This window comes from Staurois parvus, unplaced genomic scaffold (assembly GCF_062004578.1).
Source record: "Staurois parvus isolate SC_StPar_1 unplaced genomic scaffold, SC_StPar_1.0 ptg000299l, whole genome shotgun sequence".
In the NCBI taxonomy this organism is placed as follows: Eukaryota; Metazoa; Chordata; class Amphibia; order Anura; family Ranidae; genus Staurois; species Staurois parvus.
This window is the reverse complement of record NW_028318095.1, coordinates 13,964,829-13,989,518: the sequence shown is the minus strand read 5'-3', so window position 1 is coordinate 13,989,518 and position 24,690 is coordinate 13,964,829. Positions and strand designations below refer to the sequence as shown.

The window sequence follows — 24,690 nt, the reverse complement described above, 5'->3', positions numbered from 1 at the left end:
CCCCATTTACTTGAATGGATCGCTATTGGCAGACGGTAGCACCCACCAAAACTAACAGGGAGTTTAATTCTGGCTGCAACATATGTACACCTTTGGCTGCTGCCTCAGCAGCTAAAGGGGGTAGGTATTGGTATAAGTAGAAACGCGACTCAACCACAGGGTTTTACCACCCCCCAACATTACGAGTGAACAAGCACTAAGCGTGACACAGCCAAATGCAACTAAGGGCTCATTCACAAGTTCAGCAGGCACTGCTGCTCCTCTGAAAAGTGATCTGAGTGTGTTTGACAGGTGATGAGGAGGTGATATGTTGCTTCCTCATCACCTGATTTAAACCCCTGATTGCTGTGCAATGCAGGCGGTTGCGACATAGTACTGCAAATAAAGGTTTAAATCAAGTGTGAGGAGGTGACACTGTGCCCGGTGATCTTTGATTTCTCTCATGTTGTTCAGGTAGACCTCCACCTCATTAAGGTTGCCTACCGCTGGAGTAGACTACTTGTTTCACATAAAAATTCATTCTGTTCTTGGTGGTCTCGGTTTAAAAGCGAACTGACTTCAACATTGAGTACATCTGAAATTATAGACAGGCAAAAGTAAACTTTTTATGACAACCATATGTTAAAATGTTCACATTATATGTGAATCTTGAATTTTAAGTTTGGCACCTGAAGCCAAGCTTAACCCAATCGACTTTCATTGAACTCTGCTGTGAGGAGACCACATGGATTCTTAGCAGCTCAGCTCATGCTGCTCTCCCTCCCCGAGTTCCTGCCCTATGTTTACATTAAGCCCTGGCACACATTGTGGAACCGCATGTGATTCAGACAGGAATAACACCGCATTCCTGTGCAAATCACATGCGATTCTGTATGGTGCAATTTCAGCCCATTCATTTTGTATGGCTCAAATTGTGCTGCATCTGCACGAAAAAAGTGTAGACACCTTTTTTTTTTTGTCGCACTCGAATTGGATTGCATGGGTGTTCATACCCATGCAATCCGATTCAGGGAAACACTGCATTTTGCATCCTGCTTTTGGGGTGCCATTAACTTAACAATGACCCCCGCAGCAGATCGCATGAACACAGTGAGATTGCTATGCGGTATGGCAAACAAACAGGAACCGTTGCTTTCCTTCGCCGTAGTGAACCAGGGCTAAATGTCATTACTCTGCACCATACTATGCAGCATTCAGAACCTGCCTACCATTAAAGAAAGTAGAGAACCTGAGATAGCACATGACTGAACTGAGGATCAATGGAACTGTATGCATGCAAAATGGTAGAATATAAAATAAATAAAAAAGGCTTGGGGAAGGGGGGGGGGTCAAAAGACAAAAAAAAAAAGGCCAGAGAGGTTGAATGAGGGTGAATCAAATCAAGAGCCCAATCTGGTGGGTAATCTACAAATTTCAATGACACAGTTATTGGGAATAGACATTGAAAGTCATACCGAAAATTATTTTGTTAATTACACCCTAAAAAAAAACAAATCAAGATATCAGCTTGTTACAGATATGGTATACGTTGCCAATACACCACTTGACCAATACACATATGCCAGAGTCAAATGCTGTGTGTGAGGTTTCTTAAAGCTGAACTCCGGGCTGGTAGAAAGGATGTAAATAAATGCAATTCTGTATTCATTAAAATAGAATTAAATGTAGTCTTCTAAGTGCAGACAGTGCAAGAACCTGCATTTGATGCCGAATCAGTCTCTTACAGTCCCTGTATAGCAGAGCTTGAACTGGGAGGAGAAGCAGCACATGGAGCCAATTGATTGTGCTGAATTTCTCATTTGCTAAGAAAGAACATGCAGTAGTTAGGGAGTGCATTGTGAGAATGATGAGCTAATCAGTATGCTTCTTCACTGTCCAGTCACAGGCTGGTGTGGGGAGACCTTTAATAACTCATGTACACAGGCATACTGGGGCACATAATGTAAAATGCATTTTGGTGTCTGTGAGTCACAGATGTTCAGGACAGCTGCAGGTAATGCATTCTCTGCATTAAGGAAAACAATACTTACTTGAGCCCAATCTCAATCCAGTGATGTGCATGAGAGCAGATGCTCTCTACTCCTCATTGGCTCAGACACAGCAGCAGGAGCTGGTGGCTCTCAATCACTGCCAGTGAGGAGAAAGCAGGTTGGCGGGGCCAACCCCCACTCTGCTTGTCTTATGGTCATAGAGAGCTGGCTCCGGAGCGACTCTGCCCAAGTGCCCCCGTAACAAGTGGCTTGCTATGGGGGCACTCGGCAGATGGAGGAGCCAGAAGCGCCTGTGGGAGACCTGTGAAGAGGAGGTGCAGGGAGGATCTGTCCCAAACTACTGCACAGAGCAGGGAAGTATAACCTGTTTGATATTTTTAAAAAATAAAAGTTGAAGATGAAAATTACATCATAATTTAGGAGGCAATTATCCTCAACCCTAATCTTGCTTCGATTCTATTATTAAAATAGTAAGGAACCTGCACTAGTAACAAATCAAGTTTAAAACAGCAACCATTTTTCCTTTTGTGCTTTTTGTCTACTTTGTATATATTTTCCTATCTAGGAAGCTATTATAGATAACAGACTCAAAAGATACACAACATCCGCTTCTTAGGCTCACAGGGCTGCTTTTAATTAAATCACCTTTGGAGGTGTTTGTGACAACAGATGGCCTCTGCTCCCTAATTAACACACAAATTATTTTTTTTCTGAACTTTACCTCTGTTTATAAACTTCTCTTAGATCCCATATGTTGTACAATTAAGAAGTAAATATGCAAAATATCTGTGAAAAGTGGAGCGTAAATAAACTGACATAAGCGGAAAAAATGCGTATGAAGAGCAGAATTAAACCTGTGATACAAAGCGCTGTTCTGCAGCAAGCACAATGTGACGAGGTGTCAGATCCGCTAAACTCCCCTGTACTTGTATCTACAGATCTAAGTATATGATGGTGCCTGCTCGTCCATCTCCGAGTTTGGATGTATTGCAGTCACAGCCGAAGAGACCGAGATTAAAATCAGTCAAGAAAGACTTTAGGTATTTGAACCGCTGACATATATCATTTGAGCTGAGTGCTCTTCAGTAGCAGCCGTCAGCGGCGCTGACAAGACGAGTTTCTCTAAAATGTCTGATGAGAATAAAGGGGGAGAAGGGAAACGCTGAACAATCTTACCTGCATGATTTAAAAGGGTCTCCAGCTCTTCTTTGGCCACAACCATTCTGAGCTTGTCACTGCTGTCAATGACAAAAATAATAGCCTGGCCTTCTCTGCAGAGAAGAAAGACAAGAAGCAGATTTATAGCCGGACAAATTATTTACAGCTTGCAACAAGAAGGTCTTACTTGTTTCGGTCTTATTAAACAATATCACCTTAAAGAGGTACTTCTGCAGTAAAGCTTCTAATTTATAAGACTGCACATCACATTCCATTCAAAGGCAACTTGTGGGGATGTAGGCCTCCGGTGCAGACCTCTCGTTCGTTATGCTGAACCAGACTTTAAAGAATACGTAAACCCAACATTTCATATTCCTGATATGTGCCTGCTGTACCATGTACTTGTATGAAAAAAGTATCCTGTTCTCTTTGTATTGCTTCTTTTGTGTGAAATCCCTGGTGTTCCTGCCAGTCCCGCTGCTTTCCTATTAAAAAAATGACCACACTAAGTAGGTGAACACACTATGGTCAGTCTTCTAGCTATGCTGGAAAACGGCTTGCTCTCCTCCATTGATCAGACTTTTGCTGACATGCCAATCTGCAGCCATTCACTGGAAAGATCTGTGTACTGCTGTTTCTACTCCCTCAGCTCTTATGAAGAGAACAGAGAGTATATGATCACTTACGAAAAGTGAAAAACAGGGTATTTATACGAGGGGCAACTGGAAAGTTCTCAACCTACCCATGAAGCATGTGTCTTAGCCCAATTTTATATTTGCTGCTCATAGTACATATCTTTGCAAGGTTCCATACCAAATTTCTCACAAATAGCTTTTTCTTTGTTTCAGTTATTGAAGACTGAAGCGCAGAAGGTCATCATTGTCTGAAAGATGGAGAAAGTGAGCAAATGTGCTGTTATCCAATACCTGCTGAAAAAAGGGAATGAGTGGACAGGACATCTACAAGGACATGATGGAAACATTAGGGGAGGATGCCCCTTCCTATTCCACCGTTAAAAAGTGGGTGGCGGAAATTCAAGAGGGGGAACCCCTCTGTCCAAGATGCCCCTCGCAGTGGAAGGCCAGCAACTGCCTGTACTGAGGAAAACGTCACAGCAATCCAGGATCTTGTAATGGCAGACAGGCGTGTGACAGAACATTTGATCGAAGAGAAAGTGGGCATATCCCAGGAATGTGTTGGACACATTTTAACAGTAGTGCTTGACATGCATGAATATTGACTGCTGAAAACCAACGCAACAGACAGCAAGTATTGGATAACAGCACGTTTGCTCAGTTTCTCCATCTTTCAGACAATGATGACCTTCTGCACTTCAGTCTTCAATAACTGAAACAAAGAAAAAGCTATTTGTGAGAAATTTGGTATGGAACCTTGCAAAGATATGTACTATGAGTAGCAAAAATAAAATTGGGCTAAGACAAATTCTTCATGGGTAGGCCGAGAACTTTTCAGTCGCCCCTCATGTATGTATGTATGTATGTATGTATGTATGTATGTATATATATATATATATATGTATGTGTGTATGTATATATATATATATATTTTTTTCTTATTACAGTGAAGCAAATAAGTATTTGATCCCCTGTTGATTTTCAATGTTTGCCCACTCACAAAAGAAATGATTGTAACACTGAGAGACAGAATAACAAAAAATTCAAAAGAAATCCCTTGTTGGCAATCACAGAGGTCTGACGTTTCCTGTAGTTGGCCACCAGGTTTGCACACATCTCAGGAGGGATTTTGGCCCACTCCTCTTTGCAGATCCTCTCCAAGTTATTAAGGTTTGGTGGCTGACATTTGGCAACTTGAACTTTCAGCTCCCTCCACAGATTTTCAGTCGGATTAATGTCTGGAGACTGGCTAGACCACTCCAGGACATTAACCTCCCTGGTGGCATCCCCGAGTGTAGCTCGGGGTAAACTTTTAGTACCAAAAGCTGTAACTCCAAGCTACACTCGGGATCACGCTGCAGCATTGCTCCGGGATCCCTGTTTCACTTACCTTGTCCTGCGCTCCCACAATGTCCCCCCTGCAGCGTCCCCTGCCATCTCCTCCGGCTGATGCTGGCATCCATCTTCCGGTTCCTGCGAGCGTCGGGACGTACGGGGGAAGGAACCGGCGGGAAATTCAATAATTTTAAAAGTGACATTCACTCAATACACTAAAATCACATAGTATAACAATACTGTATCAAAGCATTTCACATACATTTTGTCCCGAGTGCTTTGTCCTGTGCCCTGCCTGCATTTTTACTGTTCTTTCTGCCTGGAAACTGAGAAACGTCCATGGCGTCCAAAAAGTGTCCCTTTAGGTCAAAGGTGGTTTTAGACCAGCTAGAGAACAGCGATAGTAAATCAGAACCACTTGCAGAATTGAGTGATAATTATTTGTGGGGAAATTCGTCATCAGACACTGAAAACGATTTTGCGACTAAGCTCAGTGATGTGCGAACTTGGCACTAGATTTCAAATTTCTGTGTTTTTGGTTTGATTACAATATTGAATTAAATTTATTATTATTATATTATTATTTTTTATGATTATTTATTATATTATAATGGGCGGCACAGTGGCTTAGTGGTTAGCATGTCTGCCGTGCAGTAAATGGGTCATGGGTTCGATTCCCAATCATGGCGCCTCCTGCATGGAGTTTGCATGTTCTCCCTGTGCTTGCGTGGGTTTCCTCCGGGTACTCCGGTTTCCTCCCACACTCCAAAGACATGCTGGTAGGTGAATTGGCTCCTGTCTAAATTGTCCTAGTTTCATCCCTGGCCATGCGGGATCTCCTGCATGGTATTGGTTGGGGAAAGACCTGGCAACCTACCCTGTAAAATAATTGCTAAGAGAATTCATGGAAAAAGTTGCTTACGTGTGACGGTCCATGCAATCGCCAAGGGTCGGATACGACTGAATGGATAGATAGATAGAGATTATATTATAATTTATGATTTCGTGTTTCAAATTTTATCATACCCAAGATGTTTACTAGACTCTTGTCCGGACAGATTTCAGTGAGTTATTCATAAAAAATGACAGGCCTACAATAAAAAAAAAACGACATATTTCCATGCAAAAAAATGTACCGCTTTGAGCACAGAAATATGGACAAAATCATGTCCCTAAGGAGGTTAATGTGCATCTTATTGAGCCACTCCTTTGTTGCCTTGGCTGTGTGTTTTGGGTCATTGCCATGCTAGAACACCCATACATGACCCATTTTCAATGCTCTGGCTGAGGGAAGAAGGTTCTCACCGAAGATTTGACGATACATTGCCCCGTCCATCGTCCATTTGATGCGGTGCAGTTGTCCTGTCCCCTTAGCAGGAAAACACCCCCAAAGCAGAATGTTTCCACCGCCATTTTTGACAATTGGGATGGTGTTCTTGGGGTCATAGGCAGCATTCCTCCTCCTCCAAACATGACAAGTTGAATTGATCCCAAAGAGCTCGATTTTGGTCTCATCTGACCACAACACTTTCAACCAGTCCTCCTCTGCATCATTCAGATGTTCAGTGTCAAACTTCAGATGGGCCTGGACATGTGCTTCCTTAAACAGAGGAACCTTGTAGGAACAGCATTATTTCAATCCTTGTCGGCGTAGTGTGTTACCAATTGTTTGCTTGGTGACTGTCATCCCAGCTGCCTGGAGATCATTGACAAAATCCTCACGTGTAGTTCTGGGATGATTCCTCACTGTTCTCATGATCATTGACACTCCACGAGGTGAGATCTTGCATGGTGCACCAGACCTAGGGAGACTGACAGTTGTTTTGTGTTTCTTCCATTTGCGAATGATTGCACCAACTGTTGTCACCTTCTCACCAAGCTGCTTGGCGATAGTTTTGTAGCTCAGTCCAGCCTTGTGTAGGTCTATAATCTTTTCCCTGACATTCTTGGACAGCTCTTTGCCATGGTGGAGAGTTTGGAATCTGATTGTTTGATTGCTCCTGTGCACAGGTGTCTTTTATACAGGTAACAAAATGAGATTAGTAGCACTCCCTTTAAGAGACTGCTTCTAATCTCAGCTTCTTGCCTGTATGAAAGACACCTGGTAACCAGAAATCCTGCTGAATGATAGGGGATCAAATACTTATTTGCCTCATGAACATGCAAATCAGTGTATAATTTGTTAGACATGCATTTCTTTTGATTTTTTTGTTGCTATTCTGTCTCTCAGTGTTACAATACACCTACCATTAAATTTTTAGAGTGATCATTTCTTTGTGAGTGGGCAAACATTCAAAATCAGCAGGGGATCAAATACTTATTTCCTTCACTGTATATATATTTTTTTAGATCTGTACACAAATGTTTTCCCGTTCATTTCTATTACAAACTGAATGCGTTGTTTTACAAGGTGAGGGCTTAAAATCACTGTGCAGTTATCTGAGACACTGACCTGGAAGGAGATCAGGAATTCTGACTTCACTTTGACACCCCCTCAGCAAAACAATTGTAGGTCATTTAGGTCCCTTTCGCATGAAGGGTCTAATCAGGTCCACCTGTTTTCAGACAGTCCATTTACCCCCATGGAGTGGTGGGTGGGTCCTTACAACCACCTACCTCCAATTCCATCCGCTCAGCTATAAAGAACAAACCAAAAAATGGAAGGGTATGCATCCCCTTCTGTCTAGGCATATCGGATTGAAGGGCATTCGGGTGTAAATGGACAGCAGTGTTTACTCCCATCCAGCCATAGAGTAGAGCAGGCCCTGTCTGTGTCCACTTTGTAGAAACCTGTCATTCGCCTGCCCTGCTCTGATCAACAGAGGACAAATCCAGCAGGCTGAATGAAAATGACAGTGAGATCGCTGTACTAACACAAGTGATATGCGGGTCGGATGCTGCTTCTCCAGCATGCCCATTCGACAGAAGCCAGTCATGAGATCAGCTTCTGTAGAACAGACAGCTGTACACACTGGCCAAAAGCCATCCAGTTCCTGACAAACCGACTGATTTCTTCTGTTTTTCGGCCACATGTATACAAGACTTAATGAACAAAAATGGAGGCTGTACTCCATCCCATGAAAAAACTTTATATTATTGTTTATTTTACACATACTCTCAATTTAATAAAGCCCCAGCTGGCTTCCCAAGGACTGAAGTTTAAATGTTATTGCAGGATTAAACGTCAGAATGTGACCTCCATTTTTGTTCATGTGGAATGACGTTTGCTTCTGTAATGAGCTGAGGGAAGGGCAGGGACCAGGAAAGCTGTATACACTGTGAACCTGGAGTAGAGCGCTATACCACAGACACCTCCAATTGAATGTATTTATGAATCTACCATAAGACAAACCATAATCAGAAATAGTATTATGGCCAGTTGAAATCTAGGAAACATTGGCTTTTACAAAAGCATTGTCGCCCATTTCAACCTTGCCAGTTATTTCATAGCATGGCATGGGTGGACTAGTCAAACTCTACACTTTCCATTCAAACCCATTCTGCATCTGATTGGAAAGTGCTGCTGTTTGCCTGACAATTTTCTACCCGACTCCTTTGATTTTTTTTCAAATGAAGGATGTTGGGCTGAAGGGCCAACAGGGCAACTGGTCAAAATCTAAACAATGTATGGCCAGTTTAATTCTTATGTATTCCCATATACAACGTACAATTGTTGACAGAATCCATTGATGACATCATCCCATCTGTTAAATCCCACTACAGAACAGCTGCTTAGTGTGATTTTTGGACAAGAGGAGAGGAGCGGCAGATAAATGACACTATCACTTCTATGTATGAGAGACACATTTCTTCTCAATTCACATGGATGCAGGGAGAGAAAAGGGAGGGTAAACAACAGGATCACTTTCTTGTATGACAACCGCAGCACCGGAAGCACAGCATTAGCAGTACTTTCCAGCATGAATGAAATAAATTTTTACACTACACAGCAGTGACCCAGACATGGTCAATACATAATTTCAGGTAACTTCGTTGTACACACCACATAAAGCAAACCATTCTCCCACTGGGATTTTATTTCCTAACTTCCTGTCCTGAAGATACATGGGCCATGATGGGAAATCTCCCCAAAGTAGAGGAAATACCCTTTTTAGACAGTTGTCACTGAAACAGTTGTCCCCATTAGAAGATATCCCCTTTATTCCAGTTCTGGTGACCAATGTAACATTTTGGATTTTTCCTCACTTTCTGTTCTAAGAGAGTGATCTCCAGGACAAATCTTCCCAGCAGGGACAGAGAAAGCAATAAATTCCCGACAGAGGATCTAACTCTTCTACACTGCATTGAACGCTAAAAAAAGTTTTGTCTTTAGATATACTTTAAAGGGAACCTGTAAGGTCATAAACATTGTAGCTGCCATTGCTGACTTATTTTGGAAAGTACATGCTCCAGGGCTGTCAATTGTATTGCCTGCTTCTATAACCAGGAATAAACTTGCTGTCAATAACATGTTGGGATACCTGATATACACAATTATGTTCCAGGTCAGTTAAAATCTGGCCAGTGAAGGTGGGATTTAAATGACATACCTGTGAGGCTGCACCTTCAAATACAAGTCAGTAATGTCAGCTCCTTTATGGCTATCCTGCCAGGTTCATTTAAAAGGAAACCAATTCATTTACAATACATTATATTTCAGATATTATCTTCAATAACAGGAAGGTCATTTTCTGAGTCAATTTTGGCATTTACTTGCTATACTAAACCTTTAGTGCAAAAATCTGTGACTATGAAAAGCGTAACAACTAGGAGCTGACTGTCACATAAGATCTCACTAAATAAAGGGAAATCTAATTGGCTAATGCTTCTTAATGCTCTTGGAACATTGTTCTTTGAGATGCCTTGCTCAGTAGACCTGCTCATGAACTTCACAGGACAGTCATTCCTGAGGGCACACTCTGATTGCTCTCAGGGCACGCAATCCCCAGAGCGCTTTATTAACTGGTAAGCTATGCTCAGCCAAGCTTATGACTTATATGGAGGGGGTTGGAGTGGTTAACGGGAGCGAATGATGGCTTATCACAGTGGTATTTATAGGAGTTGTTGGTACCCAGATGGTGGGTGGCTGGTATAGCTCAGAGGCCACCCATAGAAATGAATCCACAGCCATTTCTGGACCATCATAATCTGTCTATGGGTACCTAAAGCCTGAGATATAAAGGTTTTTCCCTGTGACATTTCCATTGCAAGAAATTCTTAAGAGATGACTGAAAGTTTATAATGAAATAAGACTAGCAAGGCAAAATCATTAGACTGTGGTAGACAGCCACAGTGCATAAGGAGTCGACTGCCCATATGTACTATAACTTATTAAAAGGAGTTTTTATACACATTTCCAGTGCCTTTAAAAAGTATTCATATGCCTTGAAATTTTCAACAAACTTAAATGTATTTTATTGGGATTTTATGTGACAGACCAACACAAAATAGCACATAATTGTGAAGTGGAAGGAAAATGATAAATGGTTTTCATAATTTTTTACAAATAAATATGTGCAAAAGTGTGGCGTGCATTTGTATTTGCCTTCAGAAGTCACCTAATTAGTAAATAGAGTCCTGTGTGTAATTTAATCCCCATATAAATATGGCTGTTCTGTGAAGCCCTAAAAAGGGGTTTGTTAGAGAACATTAGTGAACAAACAGCATCATGAAGGCTAAGGAACACACCAGTCAGGTCAGGGATAAATTTGTGAAGAAGTCTAAAACAGGGTTAGGTTATAAAAAAAAATATCCCAAGCTTTGGAACGCTATAATTTTCACGTAAACCAACTAATTTACACATATTGGGATTTTTTTTTAGCAAGGACATGTAGTAGGATACATTTTGCCCTAAATTTATGACAAAATTTGATTTTGAAATTTTTTTATTGGACATGTTTAATAGCAAAAAGTCAAAAATATTGTTTTTTTTCTCAAAATTGTCAGTCTTTTTTTGTTTATAGCACAAAAAATAAAAACCGCAGAGGCGTTGAAATTTCACTGAAAGAAAGCTCTATTTGTGGGGATAAAAGGACCTAAATTTCATTTGGATGCAGCGTTGCATGACTGTGAAATTGTCAGTTAAAGTAACGTAACGCTGTAACAAAAAAAAAAAATGGCCTGTCAGGAACGGGGGTAAAATCTCTGGAGGCCAAGTGATTAAGTTATGTGTAATAAAATGGAATGACACAGGGAAAAAGTATTGAACACGCTAACTTATTTATTTAACACTTCGTACACTTTGTTGGTAATGACAGCTTCAAGACGCCTCCTGTCTGGGGAAACTAGTCACATGCATTGCTCAGGTGTGATTTTGGCCCATTCTTCCACACAGTCTTCAAATCTTGAAGATTCCGTGGGCCTCTTCTATGAACTCTGATCTTTAGTTCTTTCCATAGATTTTCTATTGGATTCAAGTCAGGCGATTGGCTGGGCCATTCTAGCAGCTTTATTTTTTTTCTTTGAAGCCAACTGAAAGTTTCCTTGGCTTTGTGTTTGGGATCATTGTCTTGCTGAAATGTCCACCCTCGTTTCATCTTCATCATCCTGGTGGATGGCAGCAGATTTTTATCAAGAATGCTTTGGTACATTTTTCCATTCATCCTTCCTTTGATGACATGAAGTTTGCCAGTACCGTATGCTAAAAAAAAGCCCCACACCATGATGTTCCCACCTCCAAACGTCACTGTTGGTATGATGTTTTTTTTTGGGTGATGTGCAGTGCCACTTGACCTCCAAACATGTTGTGTATTATGGCATCCAAAGAGTTCAATTATGGTCTCATCTGACCAGACTATATTCTCCCAGTATTTCACAGGCTTGTCTAAATGTTGTGCAGCAAACTTTAAAAGAGCTTCAACATGCTTCTTCTTCAGCAATGGAGTTTTGCATGGTGAACATGTGTACAGGCCATGGCAGATGAGTGTATTGCTTATTGTTTTGTTTGAAACAATTGTACCTGCCAATTCTAGTTCTTGCTGAACGTGGACAACTTGGACAACTCTTCTGATATTTCTTTTCACTCCTCTGTCAGTAATCTTGCGAGCAGCACCTGGTTGTAGCCGGTTTATGGTGAAATGATGTTCTTTCCACTTCCGGATTATGGCCCCAACAGTGCTCACGGGAAAATTTAGAAGTTTAGAAATCCTTCTGTAACCAATGCCATCAGTATATTTTGCAGCAATAAGGTTGCAAAGGTCTTGAGAGAGTGCTTTGCTTTTACCCATCATGAGATGTTTCTTGTGGGACACCTTGGTAATGAGACTTTTTCTAGGCCATCAGTTGAGACTGAACCAGCTAATATTAATTTGCACCGACAAGGGTCAGGATTGCTTTCTAATTACTGACAGATTTCAGCTGGTGTCTTGGCTTTTTTTTTATTACACATAACTTAATTTCTGCATTTATTTGTTTTGGTTTCTTTATATGCATGGATTGCATGGGTTGTTACCAACATGTGGTGCACGTTTTCGAAAAATGGTGACGTTTTCAATACTTATTTTACCCGCTGTGTGTGTGTGTATATATATATATATAAATATAAATATATATAATATAGAATAGGTTTGTGAATTATGTGTAAATTGGCTGATGCAGCCCTGGAAGAAACAGAATTGTTTTTGCATGTAAATATTAAAAGTAATATGTCCCTCAGCTTTGCTTAATCAGTGATCAGGGAGAATGATTATATACAAACATTAAAGTAGATTTACACTTTTGCAGTCAGATGTGAGAAGCTCCCACTATATGTTGGTTGTGTGTTCCCCTTTACACACATATTTATTTGTTATAATTCATACCTTTCTAATAGTTTCAGGTTTATACATAGAACTCCGTAGGCAGCATGAAATTGTTCATAATAACTTGTAAAAGGCAATTAGGGGTCAAACTGTATTACTATACAATGCACTACCCAAGCCTAGAGATCTTTAACCCTTTGTTAGCACAGGCAGTGTACACATCTAGTTTACAACAGATGAGTTCTAGTTTATAAATGGCAAGGAGATCTGTCAGCACAGTAGAGATAGGTTTAATTATGGTAAACATAAAGCCCCAGCCCCCTTCTTAGCAATGCATAGAAGGTAAAAGCGAAGTAAAATTTGTAAGAAACTGTAAAGATAAGTAGCATTATTTACATTTTATTTAGGTTATACTATAAGAATCAGAACATGTAACAAATATAATGGTGTTATCCCAACTTGGCTGTAAAAGTGGAAATACACTTTAAAGCTGACTTCTCAGCAAACAGCTCAAAACACATTAAAATGAGGGAATAGTTTAACCTGCCAAATATATTTCTGTCCACCGAGTTGTGGAGATTTGCTCTGCCGCACAGCAAAACTTGTATGACATGGGTGGAGACTTGATGCTGCAGTTCAGTAACATTAATGCTAGGTACACATGGGTTGAAAATGGTTGGATCGGCAGGAACTGGCCAACTTTTGGCCCATGCATGTATACAGCTTCTTGTCCGACAGAAGCTGGTCTCAAAACCAGCATATGATTAGCACTCGCAGTGTTGATTACTGTGTTCCGGCAAGGGGGAGTGGAGAGGGGGGGCAGTCCCCCTGTCAGAACACAATAGCTCAGTGGGGAGATCGCGGCGCTAACATCAGATGTGTTAGTATGGAGACCCGTAAGTTTTTTTCCCGTTCAACCCGCTGGGTGAACGAAAAAAATAAACTTCCTGTGTGTACCAGGCTAAAGGCTTTGTCCACACTTGTATGTTACAAGAAAGCACATGAAAAAGCATGCTTTCCCACAACACACAAAACACGTTTCTCTTTTGCAGAAGCATGACGGTGCCAATAATTCTTAATGGTTCCCCATGCATCTTGTGAATGCCAAAAACATGGTAATGCAGTGCATACTGTGCTTTGGAAAGGTGTGTGGGGGTGTAGTTAAGAATTAATTAATTTAAAAAAAAAAAGAGAAGAATTAATGACACTGGCGTGCATCTGCAAAGGGGATGTAAGTTGCAGAGACGTACACAATTTTTTGCACATTTTCACAATGTGAACCTAGTCTAAAATGTGTCCAAAATAACTTTAACTACCATTCGCAGGACAACACAAAGATGGCAATCTATTATTATTATTATACAGGATTTATATAGCACCAACGGTTTGCTCAGCGCTTTGCAATCTACTTATATTCTAAAAAGCATCACTTACTTATAATAGTGCTCCCACAGGTTCCTATACCTCCCCTGTCCTGACATGTCAAAAACTGTAAACGATAAGCTGGAAAAAGAAAAAGAAAAGAAAATTAATACAAAGCAAAACTGTTAATTTAAAAGTGTTTTAGCAAAGTTTTCCTTACTTTGTTTTCTACTCTCCTATGGAGTCCCTGGATCATAGCAAATGCTATAGAAAGGCCTTCAGTCGTTTCTGACCAGTAGGTAAGCACTTCTCTCAAATGAAAAAAAGCATACCCCTCTATAGTTTGTACTTGTCTCAATCCAAGGTACTTAGTGTGATTTCTGTCTGCTGTCTCCTTCTGTCCATTCCTTCCACTCAGGTCTCAGGTTACACCCAGCTCTCTGGTCTATGCAGTGCAGTGTGTGGCATCAGATCCCTGACCCTGCAATCTGAAATGCTGTGTAAACTGTACTGCAGATAAACAGGTACAACTTATGTAGGAGGATTAGTTTCATCTCTGTGTGTCACCTGAAACTAGTCACTTCACTGGGTATATGTAAGGGTTTACAACCACTGTAAATGTATTGGGCTTTCTGAATTTTTCATTGTAACCCTCTATCCTGAATAATGTTTTGTGTGTCACCTGGATTTGCATCTCAAGTTATTTTTCTCCCCTGTCCACTGCAACTAACTACAAGCAGTGATACAAGACTGCGATTCAAGTCTGAGTTGCATAATTAGCACTTGTAGCTTGTCAGCAGCAGTGAACTGGAGTTTTCTTGCCATTAAGCAAATTCCCTTTGGAGCTGATTATTTGATGCTATCAAACCTATCTAGTTATTAATATGCCAGAATAAATGTTCCAATGAAGTGGATTAATGCATTACAGTGACAAAGTTAAAGCGCATCACAGGGAGGCAATGAAGCAGCTTTAAACCTCTGATGGCTAAATTAGAATGAGAACTTCAAGGTATAGATGTCGGTGGGATTCATTATATTTTATATCTTAATCACTAGTTTCCACACCGTTTTCTGATACCCTGCCCCGAATGAACAATATGCTTCATTAGGATGTAGCCTCTGGTAAACAACGCGATGAAAACAAAAGCACTTTCTGTAGGTTGTTCTGCAGCAAATGGTTTTTGACTTCAGATTTAAGTGTGTGTGTATATTAATAGCTTGTTAAAACAGCTGTGCTCCCATCTCTAGTTTATTGCTAAAATACTTAACAGGCTAACAAGAGATTTTACTGTGGGAGAAGACCCACTGAGAGCAAGCAATCTTGTAGAGATCTGGCTATAAATTAATATTTAACAACACATGAAATATCAATGTATCACCTGGGAGGCAATTCATTTTCTTGCATCATTTGAGGATACAGCTAGTTAATGAACGTCCTCTGCTGATACTATAAAATCCCACTGCAACACAATGCCTGGAAGAGGGAGTTCTGATACAAACTCTGAACCTTACACCTCACACACCCATCACTTCAATTGTCCTGGAATTTGTTTGAATATTGCAGTTGGAGCTCCAAAAAAATCAAAGTGAGGGAAGACTTTTTTTTTATCCTTCTCCATATTTTTGTTTTGTGGGAGTCTGGAAACGAAATGATCAAGCATTCTGAAAACGTTGAATATCCAAGATCGCGCTTCCTTCAAACCTTAATAAAAATATATAAATATTAATGTAAATATGGCCAAAAAAGGCCTGGATTCTTTCTTGGATACACAGAATATAACTGGATACTAACATTTATAGGTAAAGTTGATCCAGGGAATAGCTGATTGCCTCTCGAAGGACCAGAAAGGAATTTTTTTTTTCCAGCAGGAGCAAATTGGATAATGCTTTGCTGGGGTTTTTTTTTTTTCCTTCCTCTGGATCAACTGTGGGATTATAACTTTTTTTTTGATGGTTGAACTGGATGGACTTTTGTCTTTTTTCAGCCAGACTAACTATGTAATTATGGAGCTGCTCGTTCGTAAGCTTAAAAAAGCCTCAAAACATACAAACAATATATACCGCGCTCCTTAAATACTGTAAATCATTATAGTGATAAATAAGTGCAAATTATTGCCTATATAAACCATGTGCAAAACAAAAAGCAATGTGAAAGCTTCCATATAATTATAAACAAAAAGTCAATTTTTCTATTATTATTATACAGGATTTATATAGCGCCAACAGTTTGCTCAGCGCTTTACAATATATATATATATATATATAAAGCTTCATATCCGACTTCTATGTTCCCACTATGCAAAAATAAAGACACCCAAGAAATAAGTGCTCTTCCTCTCTTCCCAAGAAAGATAAACACCGCACTCACCAGAGATATATGACTTTTTGTTCATAATTATATGCAAGCTTTCACATTGTTATTTGTTTTGCACATGATTTATATAGTCAATAATTTGCACTTAGTTATCACTATAATGATTTACAGTATTTAACTATATATATTGTTTGTATATTCAGTAAACTTTTCATTCTTTTTACTTGGGTCTTAGTGTGTATGGTATAATTGAACAATCTAAAAAAAAAATTTCTTTTGATGCATACAATAAAAAAGGTGGAATGAATTTAGACCACATTGATTCCTATGAGACAGCACAGATTGGGGTACAGCTCACATTAAATAAAATTGCACTTTTTTGCAGGCAAAAAAAGTGTGCATTTACTATTTTTTCTCTTAGGAGCCTGTAAAGTATTGCACCCGCAATCAGCAAATAATTGGGGGCAATGTCAGACTTCTGCAGATTGTCAGTGCAGCTGTCTGCCTGAATGTCCGATGCGGGCAGGCAGCTACTTCAGTCCAGGAAGCTCAATGGACTACAAGAGCACTCACCAGTGCCTTCACAGTTCATTGCAAACTACAAACTGTGGGCTACAAAGGCTGTTGCAAAACTCTGTAAATGAATGATGTGGTTGTGTGGGCGGAGCCCCGCATAGATCCACACTTTTCAAATTGTTACAGTGGGTGTGGGGAGAAGATCCTTGGCCCGCTGTCACAGGGAGGATGGGGGGAGGGAGAGGGAGAGCTGCAGGAACAAGTGGGACATGGTGAACCTATCCTTTAAGGTTGTCTTCACTTCAACCATAAGCATTTCAAAATCTCTTATTTCACATTTCCTTCACATATGATTGGGCAGCCAAAGAGAGCAGAGATTCTCTCATTCACTAAAATTATTAACCAACATAAACATTAAAAAGTGATCATTTACTTTGCCAAGTGCTTTAGTGTATGAACCCAAAATGTGGTTTGGGGACTGTTGGGCTGATTTACTAAAAGTGGAGAGTGCAAAATCTGGTACAGCAGTGCATGGTAGCCAATCAGCTTCTAACTTCAGCTTGTTCAATTAAAGTGTTACTAAACCAACAACAGTAAAATCAGTCTGTATATGCAGCAAAGCATGCTTGTTATACTCACTGTGGAACCTAAGAGGTTAATCCTCTGCATTGTGTAAAAACGCTGTTTGATCATGACTTATCTAATCCTCCCCTTCTTTCAGTGTCCCCCTCTTATCTCCTGTTAAGACATATCGTGTGGAGTCACTCTGCACATGCTCAGTCTGGTGTGCATTACTAAAGGTTTTTTTTTCTTGGAAGAGTGCATGTGATCAGCACAGGGCCAATCAGCACTGTCCAGACAAGGGTCAGGGGGTCTGCATCCTCCTAGAGCAAAATGAACACTCCTCCTACAAACTTTAACCAGTGCTCGGCTTGACACTGATAGAAGTCGCAAGACTGCTCTAACTGCTGATGAGAAAAGGTATTTAGTATTTACTAAAATAATTCCACTTCCATGTTTTGTGCACTGTGGGAGACCAGATATAGTAAATGCAGGGTCCTGGGTTTAGTAACATTTTAAACTTTGACAAAAAAACTTGGAAGCTGATTGGTTTCTATGCAGAGCTGAACCAGATTTTGGGCTCTCCAGTTTTAGTAAATCAACCCCAGTGAGTTGTTAACAGTTTAAATACAGTCAACTTTATTTATGAAAGGAAAATGCTCATTTTACCCCTCCTTTTTCAATAACTGCCCTTTTATGCTTTTCAAATTGGGTTACTTTAAGATTGTGGTCTTTTGCAATGATCCTATTTCCCTTTCTCTAGTAATAGGCTCAGTTCACAAAATCTAATATACTAGGACACGGATCCTTATTTTCAAAAAAGTGACAATTATTTTCAGTGGAGTCCAATGAGTTTTCAACATTACAGTCACTTGGCTACTAATAATCTTTATTCCTAGCATTAAAGTTTTGTGAATTGAGTCTTAAGTGTATTCTTAATATTACATAAAACAGTAATTGACAAGTGTATGCATGCTCATTGACATTTACAATGAAACAACAGTATTTCTTGTATTAGTTTTAGATCAGCCTTTCTCATCCAGGCTTACTGCAGAGGTTTCTAGGGGTTCCTTGGCCAACAGACAACTTCTGCCTCTCAGGTTAGTATCCACATATCTTTTTTAGCCATCTGTATGATGGGCACTTTCCCAAATGACCACTAATGTATGGAGCATTCTTCCTACTGACTATCATCCTAATGAACCATAAGCTGTAGGTAAAAGTTGTTATTAGCAAGGGTTCCACAAGACCAGAATGTTTTTTCAAAGGTTCCTCTGTGTTAAAAAGATTGAGAAAGGCTGTTCTAGGTTGTGGAGAAAGTAGGTCCGGGCACAATATCTCTCAGGTTTACAGAGGTCTTTGTCCCTAGTTGGAAGATTTCTCACTTCCTTAGCTGACATCAGTAAGCTAGTGAATGGAATCTCCACGAAGGGGACATGGACAGCAATAACAAAACTACCAAGGTCTTAACTCTTCCCTGGGCTAAAAAAATAATATTGTCATGCGTGTCTTCATTGGAGAGTTTAACCCCTTGGTGCTGGCGCCTCCCGGCCCTTTAAGGCTTTCAGAAGCCAGGAGGCGGGCAGGGTTTTAGGGTCATGTGACCACCGTGATTCACTGTCATGGCGGTCACATGATCTCGTGTGATCAGGACCTTTCCGAGAGTACCAGAAATGTTTGCTGGGAGCGTGCAGGGCGAGCGCTCTCAGCACGTTTTTTTTAAATTGCAAGCAAATGTGCGGCTGCTCGGCGTCAAGGTCCAGATGCCGAGAGGCCGCACATTTGCGTGCGCTTGGCATAAAGAGGTTAAGGCAGTTGAGGGCCAGTTTATATATAGTGCGGTGACCAGTGTTGTTCCACACTGGAAGAATGGCAGTCAGCTCCAGGACACACAGACAGAAATCAATTGTTTTTTATGTGTCCTATTCACACTGCAATGCAATGGGCTGCGATAACATGCAGATATGTTGCATTTTACTCGAGTATACAAGATGGGATCTCATGTCATTGTACAACAGGGTACCGCTTTAACATGAAGTGTGGAGGGTAAAATCTATCAAAGATAAATTAAAAAAAGACAAGCCAAGTGGGAAATCACTGGTCAGTTATTACATAGACCTGTTTTATCAGTAGCAGATTTTGTTGCACTACTATTCAAATGATCACTGACAACGGTACCTGGATGTCTTGAATTTCTCTATGCTGAACCCAATGGTTGGAACTATATCCTGTGTCTGGGCCTGGCAGATAAAAGAAAAAAAAGACAGATCAGTGTGAGATTTGTACATCCACTGTAAGAAAACATGGAATAAAAATACATCCTCACAGACAAAGTAATAAGTATATGTGTCATAAAGAGCACGCTGGCAAGAATTGTTGCCTCCAAAACCTGTGGCAGTAATAATAAAGGTGGCAGGCTTCCCGGTCAGCTTTTTTTTTTTTTCTTATTTTTACACATCTCCTTTGAAATTTATACCAGGCTTGGAGAACCTGGTGGGAATTATGAGGGGAACCCCATGCCATTTTTCTTTAACTGTCCGGGCTGCTTTGTTTGCATGGCCAGGCATTCCTGGCCAGTAAATGGATGGGGCCAGAGAATGTTACTGGTTGCAAAGGTACTGGCTCCTGCCGCATCCTTAACAACCTTTACAGTGGAAGAAGGAAGCTGTCAGTTATACTAGCAGGAGAAAAACCCACTACTATATATGAAGTTCAGCTCCTGCTAAATAGGCTGAAAGTCCCGCGACCAGACAAATGCCCGAACAAGCAAAGTTTGGTCTGAGTCTGTGTTTGGACTGAACAAGAAGCTCACCCTACTGCAGATTAAGCATTAACAGCTCCACGTGGGTCAGAAGGAGAGCAGTAGGAGTGTAATTACTGAAGTATGTACTGTGCGCCTTCCAATATTTGTTCCCTCCATCAGTAATCGCATCCAAACCATCAAGGCGGCATTGAGACATACCGATGGCTGTAAGAAGCTTCCTAGTGGCATTTTTAGTGGTATCTTGGACGAAGCATTTAGGGGCAGAGCCTAATGTTGCTACTCAGAAGGAGTTTGCATTGATCCTGGAGAAGCCAAGCTGCTGGTTGTCAGTGGTCTTCACATGCTTTATTAGAGTACCGATCCGGACACAGGGTATTAATGAGGCTTCTGTAAAAGTTTTGCTGGTCCACTTTTCATGAACATCAGTATATCTATGTTTGGGCCAATAAATTGACTCAGTGACTCAGTGACTTCACACTACATGAGTTTCCTTTTCTGGTTGATCCATCCATCCGATGAGTGAGAGCCTGCTGAGTACATTGATAGTGGAAGACTGTTGGTTCAAACATCCACCTACTGAGTGGTGGAGGGATCATCACAGGGAGTCACCATTGATTTATGTTTCACTGAGTGTCACTTTGGATTCGACATTCACTGCTTTGAGTTGGATTGAAGTTGTTTGGGACATTTAACAAGTTTTGTCTGAGGACTGGAATTTACTAACCAATTAACACAATGTTTATGTTTGGTAACATTGTATTGTAGTGTGGATATCTGTTTATATCACACGCCACGCTACTGATTTATTTTGTAGAAGTGCTGTACAAGTGAGGGATTGTCATTTTCACCGTCTTCACTTGCTGTTATAACATTTTCACAGCAGGCTTTCTCGATGTGAGAGTCAGCAAGGCAAGTACTCCAGCAACACCAGCAGATGTGTTCCAGAATCACCAGATGACAGACATAAATGAATATTGTGGACTGTGATGCAGCAGAGTCTGAAAAAAACTGAACTGCTCAGTAGGTAGGCCACATTGCCTGTAAGTCTAAAATGTGACTTTTTAAGTCTGATTGCAATGTATCTTTAAACCCTTTGCGCCAATGCCTCCTGGCCCTTTAAGGGGTTTTAGATGTGGGGTGGGATTTGTGATCGTGACCTCTGTGATTGGCTGTCACAGTGGTCACATGATCGGAAAGCTCCCGATCCCAAGTAGAAATCAGGAGCTTTCCGTTAGCTGCCGGTAACTGTGCCGGGAGAGTGCATGATGCATGTTCTTGCCACAGTTTTTTTTGGGTACGCATATATCCAGCCTCTCTGTGTTAAGGCTCACCCGCCGAGAGGCCGAATATATGCGTGTGGCCAGTATCAAGGAGTTAAAAACCATGAAGGATTGTTTGAAAAATCATTTTCAATTAGCGGATTCTAATAATAAATGTACATAGCTTTGCTGTGTTTGAATTAGGGCAACATTAAACATAGATGTGAAATGCCCATCTCTAGGAGACATCAATACACAAACAAAATATGAAAATACTTTGTGATGTGACACCTATTGCAGTTTACAAAACAAAATCGTTGAAAGTTTGCCTCTTCGTTGTTAAAACTTAATTGTTTCCCTTCACATCAATTAGATGTACTGCTGGGAAACCAGGACATTTAAATGTTGAAACAAGTACATTTATATCCCAGTTCTTGTCCCAGGGGAGGATACAATCAAGCAATGTCTGTATCTCGTCACAGGCGGTAGGAAGAGGTTACTTGTGAGAAGCAGATAGGAAGCTAGAGGAACGTTTCTGTCATGTCACTGGTCCCAGGAGGTTTCAGCATCCCTAACGCACTGTCATGGCTGCGGCATAAACAAGGCATTGAGAAGCCAGGGATGACATTAACACAGCTAAATCCTCTAAACTTTTATGCACTGATAACTGTAAGTGGATTTTAGTACACTGAGCCCAGACAGCTCTACGGCTTCATGACTTTAATGTTTTACGGAAAGTTTTCTCAACATTCTTCCTTAACCACCAACAGGTTGAGTTTAATGCTCTTTTATAGACTGTACAGTAAATGATTAAAGAGAACAAGTCATAACTGAGCTTATTCAAAAGTCAGATTAATTAGACATCATATGAAGCTAGAAGGGCTTTGGACCATTTTATTTTATGTTTTATAAAGTGGAAATTCACCCAAAAGGGGAAGTTCCACTTTTCTGCCTCCTCCAATCTCCTCTAACAATTCTGGACATACTTTTTACTGAGCGAGGGGGGGATGTGGATACCTGGTTTTGACAGTTACCTGCTCCCAATTCCACTTGGATCGCCTAAATTGCCCTCTCAGCAGCTTTCTGGGCTGTCGCAGGTCACAGAAAGCTGTGTGACCATTCACAAACGCAGTGCGGCCCGTGTGTGCACAGCAGGAAGGCAGCTCTGAAGCTGCTAGGACTCACAGCTGGCTTCCATTAATAGACACGCCAGTGCTGGGGACCCGAACACCAGTGAAGAACCGGTTTGGGTGAGACCAGCACTGGATCTCTGGACAGGTAAGTGCCTTTATATTATACACCGAAGATAAAAAGACACTGATGATCCTCTTTAGGCCTCATGCACACAGGGCCTTTTTGCAGCCACTTTTAGGGGGGTCAGGTATTTCTTGTTTTTATTTACTGCTTCAGAATGCCCCTCCATGTTATCCTATGTGTCCATGCACACAAAGAGTTTTAGAAGCTTTTAGTGGAAGGAGCAATTGCAGACAGGAAGAAAAACCCCCAGGGCCAGTGCATCCAGGAGCAGCAGAGTTTTGGCAGAAAAAACACTGAAAATTCATTTCAGTGGCCAGAATAAATTATTATTCTGGCCAATTAAATTAACACCCAAGAGACTGATGCCTGTAAATGCGCCTAAATTCTTGTTAGATACTTTTAGGATTCTTTCACATGGGCAGTTGTTCTGCCTCTTGTAAATGCATGTTTTGTTATTTTGAAATTCCAACACTCCTGGTACAGAGAACACTCATAATTGTACACAAATATCTGTTATGACGCGTTTACATGTGTTTGCATGCAGCTGTGTTTAGCTGCGGTAGTAAATTCTTGCATTTTCAATAGCAACTGTTTACTTATTTTTTCATTGTACTGCGATTAATTGCATCTATGTACAGATAGCTGCGGTACATCGCTCCTGGACACTGTCAACTTTATTTTTCCTAAACGCTAAAACCGTATGTTATGAAAACTTTGCTAAACAGTGTGTGAATGGAGCCATATGGATGGGAGCATTGTCTGCATTTATTTGCGGTAAATAAGTTCCTCTAACTCAGGGGTGTCAAATTGGTGGCCCTCCAGCTCATCATGTCTCTGCCTTTGGGAGTCATGCTTGTAACTGTCTTGCAATGCCTCATGGGACTTGTAGTTTGGCAACAGCTGGAGGGCCGCCAGTTTGACATCTGTGCTCTAACCACAGCTAAAAGCTGAAATCTACCTGCTTGTGTGAAAGGGACCTTACAAGTGTCAGGTGTTTTTTTCTGCCAAAACACTGCTGCCAAGAGGAGGAGAGTTCTTAAAATGTCCTGTGTGCATGAGACCTAAAGTTTAAAAGTTTTTATATCTGTTTACTATTTATACATTTGGAAATAAGCATTCACAATGTTGCATTTATATTGATTCAAGGGACAGTCTATTCCTGCTAAGGGGGTCTAAAATTCATCCCACTATTCACTGCATGAGTTTGGCAGTTCTACCATCTAAAAACACCCATATTTATGTAAAACATTTATCCCAAAAGGAAAAAAATATTTGTTGTAACTGCCTATAAATGATTAGCTGGAGTTTGGCTTCAATTTGTTAGTGTATTTATATCTGCTAGTCCATCAAACGCTCCCCTCCTCCCTGACTGATAATGCTGCTGTCCAAAGGTTCCCCTTGTGTTCCTTCATCCTGAGTGGGGGCACTCTAATACAGGAGCTGTGTTACTGGCCAGATCACCAGTTGAAAACAGGGGGGAAAAGCCTTAAAAAAACTAATGTAGCCACCACATCCAAGGATTGGTAAGCTGCAATATATAAGAATTTTGGTTTGGGGTTTAATACCACTTTAACCTACATTGTGTTAAGGCAGACTATTCATTTTGAATGAGCTACCAAATTACAGAACACAAAAAGGAAATCCAGTATTTTTTTTCAACACAGCGCTCCCCATTGCATGGTACTGTTTCTGTGCATCGTGGTGTACTGCAGTGTATGTGCATCAGAGTTGTGTTGCCTTAATGAGTTGGGTTGCCATTCAAAATGAATGACTTTGCAACACGCTAACACAAATAACCT

General features: G+C 40.7%; 1 protein-coding gene across 3 annotated transcripts in view; it reads right to left on the bottom strand.

Annotated features, from left to right (window-relative positions):
* The window catches only part of ARL6 (ARF like GTPase 6), a 99,458-nt gene that overhangs the window by 54,168 nt on the left and 20,600 nt on the right, over positions 1-24,690 (bottom strand). For all 3 annotated transcript variants that reach the window (XM_089682941.1, XM_089682943.1, XM_089682942.1), the window contains exons 3-5: positions 19,790-19,851; positions 14,293-14,361; positions 3,168-3,262 (exon numbers count right to left, since the gene is read on the bottom strand). In XM_089682941.1, coding sequence (XP_089539067.1) covers positions 3,168-3,262; positions 14,293-14,361; positions 19,790-19,851 — 226 coding nt within the window. The remainder of the gene's footprint in view (positions 1-3,167; positions 3,263-14,292; positions 14,362-19,789; positions 19,852-24,690) is intronic.